Genomic DNA, 20,180 nt, shown 5'->3' with positions numbered 1-20,180 from the left:
AATTGTGAAGGGTCAATATTTTTTTCTATTCATTTTAAGCCATATACCTCTACACATATGAAAAGAGAACAGTGATAATCAGAATGCATTAAAAAACATGGCTGATTACATAATCTCAGAGGTCTTAGCTACTATGCTGTTGCTATTTTTCAACTGTCCAACTATAGGACAATTGAATGATTAGGAAACTCTAGTCTAAGTAAGTGAATTACATTGAGGGAGATTATATTGTATAGTGGAATGAATGGGCTTTGGAGTCAGATTGGGGTTCATATCCCAAGTCTTTCACCTCCTACCTCTTTGATCACAGGCAAAATGTTTAACTTCTCTGAGACTCAGTTTATCTACAAAATGGGCATAATAATTTCTCCCTTGCAGAGTTATGATGAAGATTTAAAAAGACAGTGTATCATTCCTTTGCTTAAATCCTCCAATGATTCATTATAACTTATAAAATAAATTTCAAACTCCTTCAAAAACTACGTTCTTCCTTTCAGAGAAAGGAACCATGTTTTCTGATCTCAACATTTCTTAAAATATGCAAGCAGAAGTGTCCAATAGGTAGACAAAATATAGGCTTAAAGCAGGAACACAAAGAAGGGAAGACAACAGACAAGCAAAGTTCAGCATCATCAAGGATCCAGATCACAAATTTACTCAGACTGCTATCTTTGTAATCTGGATATACCAGTCTTTATTCCTCCTACCTAATATCACTGTCATGGGGTTACTTATTAATCCCTGCTTAACGGAGATTTTCGCAGTAATGAGCTAAAATAATTTTTCAAATAACCCTAGGACAAGTAAACTCCTTACCACTTTCCTCCCTTAGCATATCACAAGTTTTCTAACATTACAAATATGGTGATTTCAGCTTCTGTTTTAAGTAGTCCATTAAATTGTTAACCTTTGCGTTTATCTCCTACTTCTAAAGTAATTCTTTATTATTGGCCGGACACTAAAATTTAGGACGTTCCAAGTGTAAGCTGGACTCTAGTTACTTACTTCCAGACTCAACCTTAACTCTCTTTCAGGTTTTTCTCCCACGTATTGATGCCACTGTTTCCTCCACCAGAGAGTAAGCTCCTCTAAAGGTGGAAACCATATTACATCATCTATTCCCATAGCACTTAGCCTACCATCTCCAAAAAATCTATGCCACTTGCATTTACACATATTCAATAATTTCTTTGTTTTGTTTTGTCTTAATTCTCTATTTCCTAAAAGTCAAATAACTAAAACTAATTTGTGGTCGATCCTAGCTACCATTTACTGAATATTTCACTATGTATCCCTCTGTATTTTTTTAATCTACAAAATATCATCATATTTTATCAACTCTAAAATATCATAGACTTAATTTTAGAGGTGTTAAAATGTGAAAAATAGTAAATGGTGACTATGAAGCGCCACTGATTAGAAGACATATTCCATTTTCAGAGATCTTAAAACACAAGGAAAAAGTGTACAAGAGAGTGCTTATAAACTCTGTCCTACATTAATACCTGTTAAACAGGTTAGTTACCTGTTGCAATCCCCAGTAATTGGGGGAGAAATGGATCCAAAGCCAGCTGCTTTAACTACTTCCTCTCCATTAAGTAAAATATGTACATATGCAATATGTGTTGATATGCTCAGAAGATTACCTGCAAAACTGTCTTGCATACATTTACTTCCCCAAACTTTTTATAAAAGAAGATAAAGTTCAAAAGTTCACTGACCACCTCCATGAAAAATTTCATAGTAATAACTAAAATCTAAAATTCATTTAGACACATTTTAGGCAAATAAATATGTCTGACTTTATTAATGGGAATGTTTTCTTCTCTCAAAATGGCACCACATACTGTAGTTTGTTGAGAATACAAAGAGATGAGTTAAGTATTTTTTCATAGACAAAATATATATTACAAATTAATACCAAAGAAATTTGCCAATATATGTACAATTAAACATTTAAAGGCATATAATTTCCAAATGACTGTGCATTTTCACCTAACAAGCAGATATATTGACTGATAAATTTTATAATCACACAATAATACAGTTTCAAGTGTTTAGGGTATTGAATTATATATATATTACATTAAATAACACAAAACTTGATTCCAGAATAAAAAGCACTGTATTTTATCCATAAATATTTGCTAGTAGGATAGAAAAGGGAACATGGCAATGTGACATTATATTCAACCTCAACCTAAGGATATCTTAGTAAGAGAGTGAATAAAGAAAAAGCAGACAGAGTGGTAATTAGGCCAGTAATAATTTGGTAATGAAAATTTATTTCAGGTAGATTTTTTTTTTAAGAATTGGTAGGAATATTTAGAAAAGTCTAAACTTAGACTCTATCATAATTGAGCCTCAACTATAAGAAAGAACAGATTAAATTCCATTTCTCTCCCTCCCTTCACCCTTCCTTCTGTGATAAATATCAACATTTCAAATTATTTTATGCTAGGAAAGAAGTATCACATCTGTAGAACATAAAATAGGAAGAAAGAAAGAAGTATGGGATTATGTTCAATAAATATATATATATTTGCAGAAGTTATTATTAAATGTCATTTTCTTTTAAGAGTGAAAACAATTGGTAACCAAAGATTAAAAGGCTCAGAAATTTATATTCAACACAAGATCTGATTCTAACATGACTTAACTGAAACAGATTTGTAGATGAGATTTACTCAATACTTTGTATATCAGGTATTCTCAGTTTGTTAAAAAAGTATACTATGAATTAAGAATTAATAATTGTATCAAAATTCTCATCTTACTTCTCCATTTCTTAACGTTGTGATGGTTCCTCTTGCTACACCCATTCTAAATAGTGTTTCTGTGGCCTGTGAATGTAAAAAAAGCAAAAATATATCATCTATAATCTGTATTCAACTGTACATCCCAACCCCAAAATGCAAAACATTCAACACTATTACATTTTTTAGGAACTTCTAGAGAAGCATCAATAAGGCACAATAAGCTCTACATTATACTCCAGAAATATCATTTTCAGAACATTTTAATGCTATAAAGAGCCCAAACTGAAATATTTCAAAAGTTATTTAGATCTGCTATTATCACTCAATGCCTATAGTTTCAAATTAGCACACTTAAATAAGTTTAAAACTTAGTTTGGTTAACAAAGATTAAATAAAACTTTAGTACTGGAATTCAATTCAGAAATTATCATTTATTCTGATTTTTAGTTTCCATCTGATTTCAGTCCAAATCACTTGACTGGTACTGAAATACTGACAGAAGATGAAGTAATTCAGTGATGTCACATATTAAATAACACCTGAAAAGACTTAATGCTTTCTATACACTAACAATGAACAATTCTAAAAGGAACTTAAGAATTTTGTTTATAATAGCACCAAATATATATATATATAAAAGACAGGAATAAATTTAACCAAAGAAGCAAAAGGCTTGTTCATTGAAAACTATAAAACACTGCTGAAAGAGATCTAAAAACATATAAATAAATGGAAAGACATCCTGTGTTCATGAAGTGGAAGATGTAATATTGTTAAGGTGTCAATACTATTCAAAATGATCTATAGAGTCAATGCTATTCCTACCAAAATCTCAATGACTTCTTTATAGAAATACAAAAATCCATCCTAAAATTCATATGGAACCCAAAAGACCCCAAATAGCCAAAATAACTTTGAAAAAGAGGAACAAAGTTGGAGGACTCACACCTTCTGATTTCAAAACTTACTTTAAAGCTACAGTAATCATAAAGATAACTCATAAAGACAGACATATAGGCCAATGAAATAGGAGAGAGCCTGAAACAAACCCTTGTATATGGTCTAATGATATTCTATAAAGGTACCGAGACCATTCTGTGGAGAAAGGACAGTCTTCTTAACAAATGATGCTGGGAAAATACCTGCAAAAGTATGAAGCTGAACCCTTACCTTATACCATACACAAAAATTAACTCAAAAGAGACCAAAGACTAAATGTAAGAGTTAAAACTATAAAACTCTTAGAAGAAAACACATTGTTTTCCATTCATGATTCGGTGTCTGATGAGGACCTGCTTCCTGGTTACTATAGATGATTTTACATGACTATCTTGTTTGTATCCTGACATGGCAGAGAACAAAGAGAAGCAAGCTCTCTCTGCACTCTTACAAGGGAACTAATCCCATTCATAAGGGCTCCTCGTCTAATCCTAATTACCTCCCAAAAAGGCCCCACCTCGTATTACCATAACACTGGGGGGAGAGGGTTTTGACATGAATTTTGGGGAACACAAATATTCAGTCCATAACAGGAGTATTCCAGTCAGAATGGGCAGTAAGTACAAAGACCAGTAGGTAGGATCATGTTTGGTATGTTCAAGGACAAGTAAGATGGCACATGAGGCTGAAAGAAAAAGATTACGTGAGAGTCTGATTGAGAAAAGAGAAGATGCAAGTTCCTCTGTTCAATATGTCTTTTATTTTTCAATCTGGTATAAGAGGAATGCATTTCCAACCTTTATTAATCGAAAATATAATTCAAAGCATGCACTACTAAACAAATTTTTAAGAATTAGTATATGAACAACAAAAAAGAGAATTTAAATGTAAAAAGTGAATGCACATCTAAAGAAATGCAGAGTGAAGAAGGGATAAGAAACTAGAGGAAGCTGTAAGGAAACTGATGTATGTGTACAAAATCAGTGTGATCAGTGTAACATAAATAGCAGTGTAAACATATTAATTTAGTTATAAGGAAGCAAATAACAGAAGAAGTAAGGAAAAAGTTACAAGCAGCTGCCTTTGGGTTGTGGGACTCAGGCAGTGGAACAAGTAAATAAGAGTACTACTCTTTTTCTACTAGTTTGCAGCATACTATTTGACAGTTTAAACTACTTGTAAATCCTTGATCAAAACTTTTTTTTTAACTTTTAAAGGAACAAGTAATCCCTAGTATCCAGTTCTGCAAAGAGGTCAAATACTTTACAATTTTAATAGAGTGGTATATGTAAGAACATAGTTGAGGACTGAATAAGAGGATATAAAGTCAGTGTTAAGAGTCAACTCTTTCAAAAAGTTTCACAATAAAAGTGAGGAATGAGACTGAATTGTTGCCAGGAAGAGCAGAGTTGAGAGAAAATTGACAACAGGATATTTTGAGGATAAAAGACTTAGACAAGTTTTTAATGGCTTAGTAGAAGTAGTCAGTAAGATGGAAGAAGTTACAGACACAGGAAGGATAATGGATCCTGACTGAAGAGCATTCCTGCAGAAGACGGTTAAGAGCACACAGAGCAATCTGTTAGCTATGTTACATGGGAGATGGTCCAGATATAGGCAAATGCTTTCCTTCCCTCTCCCTTTCCCTCTCTGAATTAGGAGACAGGATTAGAAGAAGGAGGGGCGTGGGGTTGGTGTTTGATATCTCCATGCTGTTAGAAAATAAAAAAACTTTTAGGACAAACACTGCTAAATTTGTGATTGCAGCGCAACATGAATATGATTCCAATGTATAATTCACAGAGAGCTAAAATAGGCCACCAATGGGGAGGAAGAAAGGTTATTCACATATGCAAACAAAAAACAAGCGATAAATGAATGACTTTGCTATGACAGAATTTTACTAAAGCATATACAGCTAGATGTTGAAACAATTATTTACAGAAATCTTTATTAAAGGAAAAGAACTTCTCACCACTGATACACCGCATTTTTTTCTATTCTTAATGATAGGTACATTAAATTACATCTTCCAACTTCCTGTTTCTTTTTAAACCTTATTTAATCTAGTGATGTGATTAAGAGTCCTCAGCTAGGTCAGGTTAGTTACTGTATATATTTGAGGACCAAAAGCGGAAAGGCAGAGGCAACAAGCACTTGGGATGAAATACACAACTTCTCCTCTAAATCACATCAAACTACTTACTCTTTTGTGTCTCAAAAACCTGAGGCAGTTTGAAGATCTAAATCTTCTTCTGCACTTTCTCCAGTAGGAAAAGAATACCAAATTCAATCTTTTGTTTCCAACTAAATTGATTTATTTCATGAGCTCTTCCCAGCAACATGTTTAAGGACTGTCTCATTCTAACAGCACTCTGTCAGTTCAGCTCAGCTTCCTTTGATTCTATAGGAAAGCACTGGAGTGAACAACATTCTTTTGACCTCTACTAAAGAGATTGCTTTTAATTTACTTGTTACCCAAACAACGACTAACAAGTATCCAAAACAATGAGATACAGGGCTAATGCTCAGCATTTGTAAATTTAACACCAGCAAACTCTTCATTGAAATTTGCCTCTCCTTGAGTTTTGATAACAACTAAAATGATTAATGCTAAAAACATTCATTAAACATCTGTCACTGGCAAGGAAAAAACCATATATAGGTCCTCAGTTAAAAACAGGTTATCAAGAGAGACTGCTTTTAAGTAGAGTGTTAGATAAAAGTGACTTAGGAGACATGAAATCTAGATGTAAGAAATGCAAATGCAAAGTTCTGGACTGGATCCTTGTGTTTGTATGTGCAAATCAAAAAAGAGCCAGAAGGATATACAATGAATTGACAACAGTACTAATCTCTGAGTGGTTTTATTTATTTTCTAATGTTCCATCATGCATATATACTGTTTGGTAACAATAAAAAGAAAAGTAACAATTTTTGTACACTAAAAGATAAAACAGAATTTTGGAACAACATAAAATGTTATAATACAAGCAATATAACATTGAGTAGCTCCCAAAGTGAAAATAATCAAAAGTCAATAGAGACTCATGTTATTACAGTTTAATGCTTTTTAATGCATTAAATCAACACAAAATAAGTAAAATTAACAAGAAATATATATTTAATAGACTTTACCTTGAAAAGCAGTATGATTATAAAAACTTTAAAGCATCATATTAAAGAAAGACTTCATTGGGTTAATTTAACATGCAGTTTACAGATATAAATACAAAAGTTGTATTTAGCATATGTTTATTTCCTATTAGTCAAGCAACTAGAATTCTACTTATCTTATTTCCACTATTTACTATCTGGGCAACCTTAGGCAGGTCATTTAAACTCTCTAAGCTCTGACCTCCTCTGTAAAAAGGTGAAAGCTAATATCAACCTGTTTTCCTGTGGTGGTCAATGCAGGTGTTAACGTATGTGAAAAGCTCTGTAAAGAGCTAGATAAATGTAAAATACTGAATCCAAGGTCTAGTTTAGGACTTCCTGAGATGAAAAGATGTTTCAGAAATACTAATTTTTATGTATTCCCAGCGCCTTGCAAAAAATATAACAACATAGCGTAAAGATTAAGAATGCAGGTTTTAGAGACAGACTGTTTAGTTCAAATTCTAGCTTTGCCATTTGTAAGATGTGTGATCCAAACAAGCAACTTACTTCTTTGAGCTCATTAACAGAATAAGGATAACAATGGTATGGAACTCAAGGAAAAGTGTAAGTGCTCAATAAATGATAATTTTATTACTATTAATATCTCAAAGGAAATGCAGAATTCCATTTCTACCTTAAAAAGTGGTCATCAGATTGCAATTAAAAATTACATCAGATGGTAATGAAAAAGGTACTATATAAAACAGTCAACCACAATTAGCACATTATGCCATATGGCTATTTATTTATGCTGAAATTCTTGACAAGACAACCAGAGAAGAAGAAAACTTACATTATTTCAAGAAGATTAATTTAGCAAAAGTCTTCAGAAATCATATGCAATAGTCATTCCCCAGCTGTTTATCCTGGCCATAGAAGAAAAGAGATTTAAATACTAAGGCTTTTCAGCACCAGCTGCTTCCCTCTCTATGATGATAAAAATACAAAGTAAAAAATAGAAAAACTGAGCATTAGCTATCTGCTTCTCACTAAAGAAGCACTGCATGTTACAAATCTAGTCATATACTTTCAAAATACACAAACGCATTAGCATAGCAACCAAGACCTTTGTGAGGTCCGCAAACCACTCTCACTCTCTTTCCTCCAGGCAGCTGCCTACAGGCCACCCATTCCAGCTCATTCATTACAATTCATAACTTCAGGGCCCATGCACTGCAGCAGCTACAGCACAGGGAGCAAAACCTGAGAGAAACTCTTTCTAGTCAGAAAACAGGGAAGAGGGGTCCAAGTGAACCAGAGAATGTGTAGGGAATTAATCCCTGGTTCAGGGGAGGGGTTCTGTCTTTTTTTTTCTCTTGACTCTGCCCCAAGGACAGGCCCCAATTATAAGATGAAGCAGCACCAGTGCAGGTAGTTAAAACTGGAAAATAAATTCTGTTTTTCTGGGCAAAAGCATATGGAAAAGGGGACCTCTGGAGTCCAAAGAAGAAAGGAAGAATGCCCATTATCTTTTTCACTCTTTTCTCTATTCACTTTGTCCCAACGGCAGACCCTGAAGAGTGTGTGCAGCTGGGATAGCAGAGAAGGCAGCTACAACTCTGAGAGAAATCCTGTCTTTCTGGACAGAGGACCAGAAAGAGGAGACCCAATGAAGCAGAGAATAAAGAGGCAATCCCTGAAAGGAAGAGCTGGAAAAGGAAATCTCTTGACTAAATCTGTGTTTGAACTAGCACAAATACAGAGCTCACCCCTCACCAGCATACGCATGGAACAGACCCAAGTAGCAAAGCGAAGGCTTTCAGGGCAAAACTACAATTAAAACTACCACCCAAGTCCCAGCATGGCCCATGAGTGGCACACAGTCAGGACAGACGCAAAGCAGCATAGGAAAGGCAACTGACATTGGAGCTACTATCCACTGAAGACGAGACAGAACTTGCAGTCTGAATCTAATAGGGGACTGCTTACTACTAAAGAAAAAAAAATAATGATAAATAAATAAATAATAATAAATGTTTAAAAGATCAACACTCTCCAGAGGAGTTTAACAGGATCCAGAGTCTCACAATCTGACATTCAAAATGTCAAGGACCGATCCAAAATTACTCAACCTGAAAAGAACAAAAAATCGTTACCACAGCTCAAAGAAAAGACAATCAGATGTTGGAATTACCAGACAGAGCCTGAAAGGAGCTATTATAATTCCATGAGGTAAGGTTAAACACACTTGCAATGGACGGAAAGAGAAGTTCTCAGCAGAGAAACAGAAACTTTAAGAAGTGGAACTTCTGGAACTGAAAAATACAGTAAGAGAAATAAAATATTCAGTAGACGGGGGCTCAACAGCAGAATGAAGAGAAAAGAATCAGTGAACTTGATAAATAAATAAAGATTATCCAGTCTACAGGAGAGGAAAAAAGATTGAAAACAGAAACTGAGCAGAACCCCACAGACTTGAAGGAGAATAGCAAAAGACCTAGCATTTGTATTATCAGAAACCTAGAAAGAGAGGAAAAACAGATTGATATATGTTTCTCTATATATTGATATAGAGAAAATATATGAAGAATAGCTAAAAACTTCTGAAATTTGGTGAGACAAACATTTACAGATTTAAGCTCAGTGAACCTCAAGTAAGATATGCACAAAGAAAACCATACCTAGACATACCATAAACAAAAATGCTGAAATCCAAATATAAAGAAAGGTTTTTGAAAGTAGCCAAAAAATATATATATATATGTATATATTATATAGTGGAACAACTATTAAAATGATTATGGATTTGCCATCAGAAACCATGGAAGCAAGAGGAGAAAATATCTTTTAAGGTTTTGAACTATAAACCCAGAATTCTATATCCAGCAAAAATATCCTTCAGGAATGAAGGCAAAATAAAGACATTCTCATGTAAAAGAGACTAAGAATCTGTCACCAGCAGAAATGCTTTAAGGAAATGCTGAAGAAGTTTCCAGAGGCTGAAGAGAAATAATCCTAGAAACAGATCCACACTGTATGTTCAATTGATTTTCTACAGAAGTATCAAGGTACCTGGGAGAAGACTAGTTTTTTCAACCAATGGAGCTTTAACAATTGAATTTCTCCACCGAAATATATGAACTTCGACCTACACCTTACTCCGTACACAAAAACTAACTTAAAATGGAACACAGACTTAAATGCTGGTGCTCAAACCATAAAACTTATGCAAAAAAACACTGGAAAGAAACACTTTATAATTTGATTTAGGCAAATATATGATACACCGGGGGTAAAAAAGAATAAAACATTGAAGAAGAAATTCATTATGACAGTTACTATCCAAAGATGGCCACACTAATTTATATCCTATCCCACATGTACTTCTTAAAATGTGACACTGACTCTCCTCCATATGTCATATATTCCCTGCCCTTGAACCTGGGACCTTTGAAACTACCTTGGTAACTGTAAGTTAAACGTAATGAGGCAGAAATGATGCTGATTTTTAAGGCTAAATCATAATGGGCAAAATGCATTCTGCCTGGTGTTCTCACTTTGTCTGAACATGCGCCTTTGGAGCCCTGAGCTACCAAGTAAGAAGTCCAACTACCTTTAAAAGGTAATTTTTACATAGTTTTTCACCATGCTAGAAAAACTATGTAAAAAGAGAGAGAGATGCCCCGGTTATTCCAACACACAGCTATTCAACTACTCCGAGCCAAGGTGCCGTTCATGTGAGTGAGTCTTCAGATGATTCCAGTCTTTAGCTTTCAAGATGTACCAGCCAATGTCAAGCAGAACAGTCATAGGCTATTCCAGGCAAGCCCTTCCCAAACTGCAGATTCATGCAAAGTAAATGCTATTGTTATTTTTAGCCACTAAACTTTGAGTAGTTTGTTACACAGCATCAGATAACTATACAATGATAAAAATGTGTCTTTAATAAAAATTAAAGGCCTTTTGCTCTTGACTCAGCTGAGAAAATGAAAAAGCAAACCACAGACTCACAGAAACTATCTGCAAAAACATATCTGACAAAGTACTTGCATCCAGAATATATAAATAATTCTTACAACTCAAAAATAAGACATATAACCAAACAAATTAAAATGAGCAAAATATGTCAACAGACCCTTCATCCAAAGAAAAAAGATATGTACACACACACATATAGTATATTCATATGTACTATGTATGCATGCACATGTGTGTATATTGTGCATGTACATATACACTCATAAACACACAACATACATATACACGAATGGGCAAAAAGTCAACAAAAAGATGTTCAACATCATTAACTTTTACGGAAATGCAAATTAAAACCACAATTAGATACTACTATACATGCACAAGAATGGCTAAAAATACTAGAAGGAATAACAACAGCAAGCGATAGTGGGAATATGGAGCTACTAGAACTCTCATACGTTGCTGGTGGGAACACAAAATGGTACAGTCGCTTTGGAAAACAGCTGGTCAGTTTTCTAGGAAGTTAAACATAAACTTACCATAAGACCCAGCAATTCTATCCCTAGGTATCTACCAAAGAGAAATGAAAACATATGTCCATTTGTATGAATTGTAGAAAACCCAAAATTACAGTGACAGAGAGCATATCAGTGACTGCTTGGGACCCGAGAGATATGTGGGGAGGGAACTGACTGCAAAGGAAAAAGTGAGACTTTTTAGGGAAGAAATTCTGTTTGATTATGGTTGTAGTCACATAACTATAAACATCTGTCAAAACTCATCAAACTGTACACTTAAAACAGGTGATAATCATTAAATATAAAGCTGTTTAAAAAAAAAAAATGCACACCTGTCCCTCTCCCCAGAGCAGTTCCCAACTAACTGGTAACTTAATCATCACCAACCATTAGGAAAAACCTGGGTACTACTCTAATGACAAATTTTATAGGAAGAATACATACATGCTTTAGATACAGATTTCATCTTAAATTCATATAAACTGAGGGCACAGGTAGAGGTTGACCAAAGCAGAAGAAAATTAGCAATAACACTAAAGCCAACAATAAATGCAAGAGATGAATAATTTAGGAAAGATAGTCTGTATGTCACACTCAGAGGAACACCTAGGGATCCAAGAAGAGTAAATTGTTATGAAAACTCCACATTCCATACAAAATTCTACATCAACACCATTTAGGAACCACTGCCTTATTATACACTTAACTTGATAATTACAGAAAATAAGTGCTATATATAAAACTGAACAACTGACAAACAAAAATCACCAATCTCACCTTCACTTACAGATGAATGTTCTTGTACCTGTGTTTTCCATCCACCATTTGCCCAAGCAGAAACTTGAGTCATCCATGAATCTTTCTTTTCTCTCAACAACCTATAATACTTGTTATAAGTAATATTTATTATAGCATTTTACTTATAATACTTATTAGAGTATAATACTTATTAGAGTAACTACCTATTCATCTAAAATCCTCACTAGACTATAGGCTATATTTCACTCATCATTATACCCCTAGCACCTAATGCCTCAGAAACACTTAACTGTTGAATGAATGCAAGAATTAAGAGCTAATGAATAAGTAGTTATTTGGACTGTGTCAAGTAAGCACTTATTTATTGATAGTTTGGGGGTATGTGCTTTACCAAGGTGTGAACAAATATGTCCCAAACTATATTATAACAATTTCAGATGCTGAATGTATAACTCATTAACCTTTCATGTTAATGAAATCAACTTGATCTTTTTAGACAACACAAATGTCATAATCTGTTTTCATTCACTACACAGGAAATATGCATTACATATGGAGACAATGGACGTTAGCAATGGTTTTAAGGTTACAAAGAATGTTACTTCTGTTTATAGATGTGGGTTGGTTTAAGTTATCCAGAAATTTAAACAATAAGCAGATGGTTTGTTTCTAAATTGATAGCAGTCATCCGGCTCTAAAGAAGAGTGTACTTTTGTAAATACATGTTCTGTCATGTTCTATCCAATGTGACATGATGAAATAATGTACTATGTTATGTTCTGCTTTTCCTCTTTGAACATAATAAAACTTAAGAAAAGCATGGATATTTTCCCCCCACAATGTTATCTTCTTAGACTTAGAGTCAAAACAAACTAAGAAAGGATAACAACAAACAAAAATAAACCCACAAATGCTGAGATTTAGAGGTAGATATCAATTCTGTTTCAAAACAAAATAAGAGTTGAGTCACTCAGAGTTTTCTCAATCATTAAATGGTGATAATATTAAATATAATAATTGAGAGTGTTTAACTTAAAATTTGAGAGTGGGGAATAAAGAATTATATCTAAATTTGATTTTTTCATTTCATTAGCATATAAAATATTTTTAAGTAGGCAAGATTAGCATATGTAATAATCATTAGATGATTATACAACATCCCTCCCCCTTCCTTCAATTCCCTCCTCTATTCTAACAAGATGCTGATTTTGTTTAGGTAATCTACCTTCTTTTACAAGGCTATTAACTAAATCAGTAATGTCAATCCCATTCCTCTTGCCAGTGATTTTTTTTAGATACAGGCATATGATATCAGACATAAAGAAGGCAATTTCACAATAATAAAGAGGTTAATTCACCAAGAGAACATAATAAACTTAAATGTTTACGGATCTAAAAGCAGGTATTCAAAGCATATGAGTCAAAAATTGATACAACCGGGACTTCCCTGGTGGCGTAGTGGTTACGCATCCGCCTGCTAATGCAGGGGACATGGGTTCGACCCCTGGTCCAGGAAGACCCCACATGCCACGGAGCAACTAAGCCCGTGCACCACAACTACTGAGCCTGTGCTCTACAGCCCGCGAGCCACAACTACTGAGCCCGCGCACCACAACTACTGAAGCCCACGCACCTAGAGCCCATGCTCCATAACAAGAGAAGCCACCACAATGAGAAGCCTGCACACCACAACAAAGAGTAGGCCCTGCTTGCTGCAATTAGAGAAAGCCTGAGTGCAGCAACGAAGACCCAACGCAGCCAAAAAGTAAGTTAGTTAATTTTTTTTTTAAATCAAGCAATGTAATTCACCATACTAAACTAAAAAAGAAAACTACACGATCATCTCTAGAGATATGGAAAAAACATCTGATATAAACATCTATTCCTGATAATAAAAACTAGGAATAGAAAGGGACGAGCTCAAATGAAAAAGGGCATCTACAAAAAATCTATAGCTAACATATTTAAGGGTGAAAAGGTTGAATACATTCCCCCTAAGATCAGGAATAAAGCAAGATGTCAGCTCCATTTCTATTCAATATTATAGTGGAAGTCCTAGCCAGTGCAATAACACAAGGAAAATAAATAAAAGGGATCCAGATTACAAAGGAAGAAGTAAAATTTTCTTTATTTTTCCACATGACATTCTAATAATAGCTAAAAATCCAATAAACAACTTTTCCATTTTAGAAAAGGCAAAACTATAAAGACAGTGAAAAGATCAGTGGTTGCAAGGGACTAATGAATAGGTAATTCACAGGGGATTTTCAGGGCAGTGAAACTATTCTACATGATACTGTAATCATAGATATATGACATTATGCATTTGTCAAAACCCATAGAACTGTACAACAGAAAGAGTGTACCCTAGGGTAAACTATGGGTTCTAGTTAAAAATAATGTATCAATATAGGCTCATCAACTGTAACAAATGTGCCACACTAATGAGATGTTAATAATAGGGGAAAAGGGAAGGGGAGAATGTGGGAACTATCTGTACTCTCTGTTCAATTTTTCTATAAACCTAAAACTGCTCTGAAAATTAAGTCTAGTTTTAAAAAGTATACAGGTACAAACTAAAAAGAAAATGAAAGTTCATATATCAAGGTAAAAAATAAAAGAAAAAAACTCTTTAACAAAACTAAATTTAGAAATAGCACCTTTTTTACAACCAAATTAATTTAATAAAAAACCAAAATATGGGCTTCCCTGGTGGCGCAGTGGTTGAGAGTCCGCCTGCCGATGCAGGGGACACAGGTTCGTGCCCCGGTCTGGGAAGATCCCACATGCCGCGGAGCGGCTGGGCCCGTAAGCAATGGCCGCTGAGCCTGCGCGTCCGGAGCCTGTGCTCCGCAACGGGAGAGGCCACAGCAGTGAGAGGCCCACGTACCACAAAAAAAAAAAAAAAAAAATATGAGTGAAGTTAAATGACAATGTGAATTTAAACTCATTTAAAACATCTAACAGTTACTCATTCCATACTAGAGTATTAAGAGTCATTAACAACGACTATAATAGCCACATATGCAGTCCAATCTTTACAGGCCATGAAAAGGACAGTAAGGAAAGAAGGGGCAAAAACAGAAGGAGGAACTGCAAATATGGAAGCCCATTCCCTTTCCATGATGTCAGGATTTCAGTCAGATGATTTCCAAAATATCAGTAGAACATTGAAGAGTTATGTCCTAACATCCAATCTGTTCATCTAAGTCTTCCCAGAAAAAATTAGAAATAGAAACTGTATGTCCTTTACCACTATCACTACCATCATTATCATGAAATTTACTGACAAACATAAAAGCAAAAGGTCAATGAACCAAAAATCGTAGAGTAGTAGGATTTAAATAGCCTGAGTTCTTGATGACATCACTGAATCCTGGAACTGCTACTCTCGAGACTCCACGTAATTTATTTTAAAAATAAATGTACTTATACTTTAAGTCACTTGCAGTTGGGTATCCAGCTAATTGCATCCAAATAAATCTATAAGCCTAGTGAAGAACTTGCCTCAGAATTTGTTAAAATGAAATCTTTATCTCGGAGTGAAACTCTGGATTTATTTATCAATCCTTAAATATTCTGAGTTCTAGATGTCTGGAAAATTATAAAATAAGTTCCTAAATACTTATATTTTATAAATTTGGGGCTTATTTTTATCAAAGAAAAAATGTAAACAGTTTTATATTACTTGTGACAGAAAGAATAAGGAACATGTATAACAAAAAATAAACTGTGCTGATAATACAAACCTTGCTGTTCCTTTCATCTATAGCTATACCACTAATAAGTTTTTTTAAAAGGAAAGTAGAGGTTACAAATCATAAAATCAGAAAGTGAGAAGATACGAAAACCCCAAATACTCAGTGTTAAGCCAGAAGAAGAATAAACCTAAAGCTAAGAAGAATAAACCTAAAGCTACTTAACTTCCAAACAGGAAACTGCATGGGCATTTGGAAGAAATAATTCACTGAAGTTTCTTAGAACCAACCTGAAGCTCCCATGCCACACAGTATTCCAGTATATGAATACTATACAATTTAACTGCCGGTGGATCCTTGAGTTGAACTGAGTTTTTATCATTATGAACATGCTGCTCAAATTATTCTTGTTGGTTTCTCCTGTTCCACATGAGAAAAAAATTTCTCTAGTACATACTTAAAGAATGGATTGACGAGGTGTAGGATGTGTGTATATTCAAATTTATTAAAAAGTACCAAATTGTTTTCTAAACTGACTGTACTAATTCGCACTCCTACCAGCAACATATAACAGTTATTATTTCTAGCAATATTTTTCTCAAGGTTAACAAAAGAAAGTTCATCAAGTATCCTGTAAGAATCTAACGAAACTTTGGAATGAAATTATTCATTTCTTCATGTACTGACTACGTATATAATGGTACCATACATGTCGTAGGAACTCAGTAATCAAAAGCATTTCCTTAGCCTTCTCCTAGTAGCAAAATCATAGACATTTGCTCTGCTAAAGATTCTCTTATTACAAGTAATAGAAACCTACCAAAAAAAAAAGTACGTATTAAGTTGAAACAGCTGGAGCAAAAATCTAGCATCAGAGGAGTAGAAGGTTTGAAGGAAATATGTGTACACATATATACACACACACACATGCACAAATAAGACTACAGAATAAAAGTGCTGTCAAAGTGTATAGGGGCTATAGTTTTGTTTCCAGCTCTAATGTTCTTAACAGGAAATTATAACAGGTTAGAAGACAGGAGTTTTACTATACTCTACAACTGTATCTCCAGCCATTTCTCTCTTAACTATGTAACCGACTCAGAGAATAACTGGGACTAGACACAATAAAGCCAAAGTAAGACTCTAGAACCAGTATGATCAGATAGTCGGAGAACTTACTTATCTGCCTATTTCGATTTAAGAGATGTTTAAAGTCCCTCTCACCCCCAAAACAGATCATTTCCTCTCACAGTGCCTGAAATCACATTTGCATTATTGAATTTTGTTGGATATTCAGGGTTTTTCATTAATTAACAAATATTTGCATTGAGCTGCAAATATCTCTGGACACAGGAAACTTATGAAAAATTAGCTGACAAGGATAGGCACCTGAAGAAAAACAAATAGGAACAGAGATGCTGAAAAAGAAGGTGGGAGAGTACCAAACAAAAATTTTGCCTACTTTCGCCGTTTTACTGATATCTGGCCCCCAAATTACAGCTGTCTTTAATTGACTGGAAATTTAATCTACTGAAGACCAATATCCTAAATTGGCATAAACTTTTGTTTGGGTTTATTTACTGTTGTAACTTTCCAGTATGTTCTACCAAATTACACTTATTTCTAACTACATTAAGAGTACAATCAGGGGCTTCCCTGGTGGCGCAGTGGTTAAGAATCCGCCTGACGATGCAGGGGACATGGGTTCGAGCCCTGGTCTGGGAGATCCCACATGCTGCGCAGAAACTAAGCCCATGCACCACAACTACTGAGCCTGTGCTCTAGAGCCCGTGAGCCACAACTACTGAGCCCGCGCACCACAACTACTGAAGCCCACGCACCTAGAGCCCATGCTCCAAACAAGAGAAGCCACCGCAATGAGAAGCCTGCTCACCACAACGAAGAGTAGCCCCTGCTCACTGCAACTAGAGATAGCCCATGAGCAGCAACGAAGACCCAACGAAGCCAAAAATAAATAAAAATAAATAAATAAATAAATAAGCGTCGGTGTTTACATTAAAAAAAAAGAGTACAATCATACAAGCTTGATTCCACACCTAACTTAAAATGAGAGAAAGAATTAGGGATAAAAACGGAGAAGCTCATAAAAAGAAAAAGTGACGTTTCAGATTCTGAAATGCTAGCACTGCAGAACCTGAAGGCCATGAGTCTTGATTAGTCCCCAGAAAAGCCTGCTTATGGAGACTGTGTGGCTGGCACCCATGGAGCAAGTAACTTGCCATGAAAGGAACCCTTAGTATTTTGTATTAATTGAAGTAAGACATTTAAGAATCTGGTACCTCAATTGGTCAGTTCACACCAACTGAACACAATGCTAAACATTATCCTTAGATACCAAATATTTAATGACATATAAACAGTACCTCAATATTGAACTCTTTGTCTTATTTGAGTCGAAAGGAACCAGATTACATTGTTATGGTTTTAACAAAGTAAACAGGAGTCACACTGTTAAAAAATATATCATAAATAAACTTAGCCCTTTTTATCTACACTTGTATATGTGTTTTTAAAAAGAATGTAATAGATCCCAATTCTTAATCATTCCCCCTAAATCCACAATTTCTCATTATTTCCTGTACTAGTTTGCCTCTGCTGTTGATTTTTATTTCCATCACAGATTACTCTAATAGGAATTCAGATTCCAAACATAAATTTTATAAACACATACAGTATATAAGCCTACTTAATAATCAAAACCAGCCTTCTTTAAATGTAATGTTTCCTTTCTAGTACTTCCAAATATGCATATACTTCATAAGGTCTTTATTTTATTAGCAATTTTTAACACCAAAAATGGAAACCATGTCTTTTTAAAAACATCAGATTCATAATGGTACAATCAGTAAGTCCCTTTCTCCCACAAGTGTTTATATATACAAATAGCGTGCTATATGAATAAAAAAAATAGTACTTGTAAATCTATATACTGTTAGCAAGGACTAAATTTCCTTCTCAAAAAAATTTTTTAAAAAAAAAGCAGACGAATACAGTATACTAAATTTTTTGCTAGAAAGTTAAACAATGTAATTGCTTTAATTATGGTCATTTAAACTATCATTTTCAATGAAAAGAACCTACTAATAAAGATGTGAATTATAATTATTTTTCAAAATAATTAATAAAGATTTATATTGATCCTGGAAATTAAAATGCTCTATATGTGCATACCACTTTAACAAATCACTTGCATAAATATGTTCTAATCTAAGATAATTTCTAACTCTAATTTAAAAAATGATAAATAAATTAATTAATTAAATGGTTACCTTTCATCCGGACAAGGGATTTTAACCTGTTTTGTATCATGACCCCTAAGATGTTTAACTTAACATTCTCATGGGTGTTCCCAAGATTATGGGTAATTAATGTTATGCTAGCTTAATTCATCCCTTTGTTTCACTCAAAAAACTGTATCAGAACGCAATTCAGGGAAAGTTATGCTACTAAAAAGAGAATTATAATATTTTCACTAGTACAAGTAAAAATTTACTGGAGCATGCCTCATAGCAGATTTTACTACAATATTTTTCTTCATACAATTGCTGAAAGCAACTGATATAAGAGAAGGGGGGGTGGCAATGAGAGAGAAGGTATACTGATTACAAATTTTGCTTTGGTAAAAGAATAAAACAAATTAGTATAAATTTTAGCGGCTAACCAAAATTTGCCTATCTACACGACATTTTAATTTTCTAGAGCTCTTATAATCCTCTACAATAGCCTGAGAACTGGCCCCAAGGCTTCAAATACTGCTGCCCATCTCCCCTACAATTATTTCTTCCCAAATTAGCTAGAGTAACTATTTGAAAAGGGAGATCATATCCTATCACTCTTTTGTTTAAAACTCTCCAATGGTTTTCTTAACATATACACACTATAATATATAAAATAAGAAAACAAGGGCCTACTATATAGCACAGGGAATTATACTCAATACCTTGTAATAACCTATAACGGAAAAGAATCTGAAAAAGAATATACATACATATGTATGTATAACTGAATCACTTTGCTATATACTTGAAACACAACATTGTAAATTAACTACATTTCAATAAAAAATGCATAAAAAAGAATTTTTTAAAAGTCTCCAATGATTTTCTATTAAATGTAAATTAAAACCTAAACTCCTTACTATGGCGACAATGTCCTAAATATGAACTGTCTTCTGCCTATTTTTTCAACCTCATTTTATACCATTCTGTCCACCTATAACAGTCTTCTTGGCTGTTGCCAAACCAAATGACCAAGCTTGCTCCCAACTAGGGGTCTAATTTACTCACTGTCCACTCTCCCTGAACACTCTTCCCCAAGATCTTCTCAAGCTCTGGCTCATTAGAATACAGCTACGACTAAAATAAAATCTCTGCTCTGAAAGAGCTTATCAGTGTAATGCCAGAAAAATG

The 20,180-nt window shown here is 34.3% G+C and overlaps 1 protein-coding gene across 3 annotated transcripts in view; it reads right to left on the bottom strand.

Annotated features, from left to right (window-relative positions):
• TMEM135 (transmembrane protein 135) overlaps nt 1-20,180 on the bottom strand; it is a 247,947-nt gene that overhangs the window by 143,218 nt on the left and 84,549 nt on the right. For all 3 annotated transcript variants that reach the window (XM_067750649.1, XM_067750648.1, XM_067750646.1), the window contains exon 5: nt 2,778-2,843. In XM_067750649.1, the coding sequence (XP_067606750.1) occupies nt 2,778-2,843 (66 nt within the window). The remainder of the gene's footprint in view (nt 1-2,777; nt 2,844-20,180) is intronic.

This window comes from Pseudorca crassidens, chromosome 9 (genome assembly GCF_039906515.1).
Source record: "Pseudorca crassidens isolate mPseCra1 chromosome 9, mPseCra1.hap1, whole genome shotgun sequence".
Taxonomy (NCBI): Eukaryota; Metazoa; Chordata; class Mammalia; order Artiodactyla; family Delphinidae; genus Pseudorca; species Pseudorca crassidens.
This window is presented reverse-complemented; position numbering and strand designations above follow the sequence as displayed.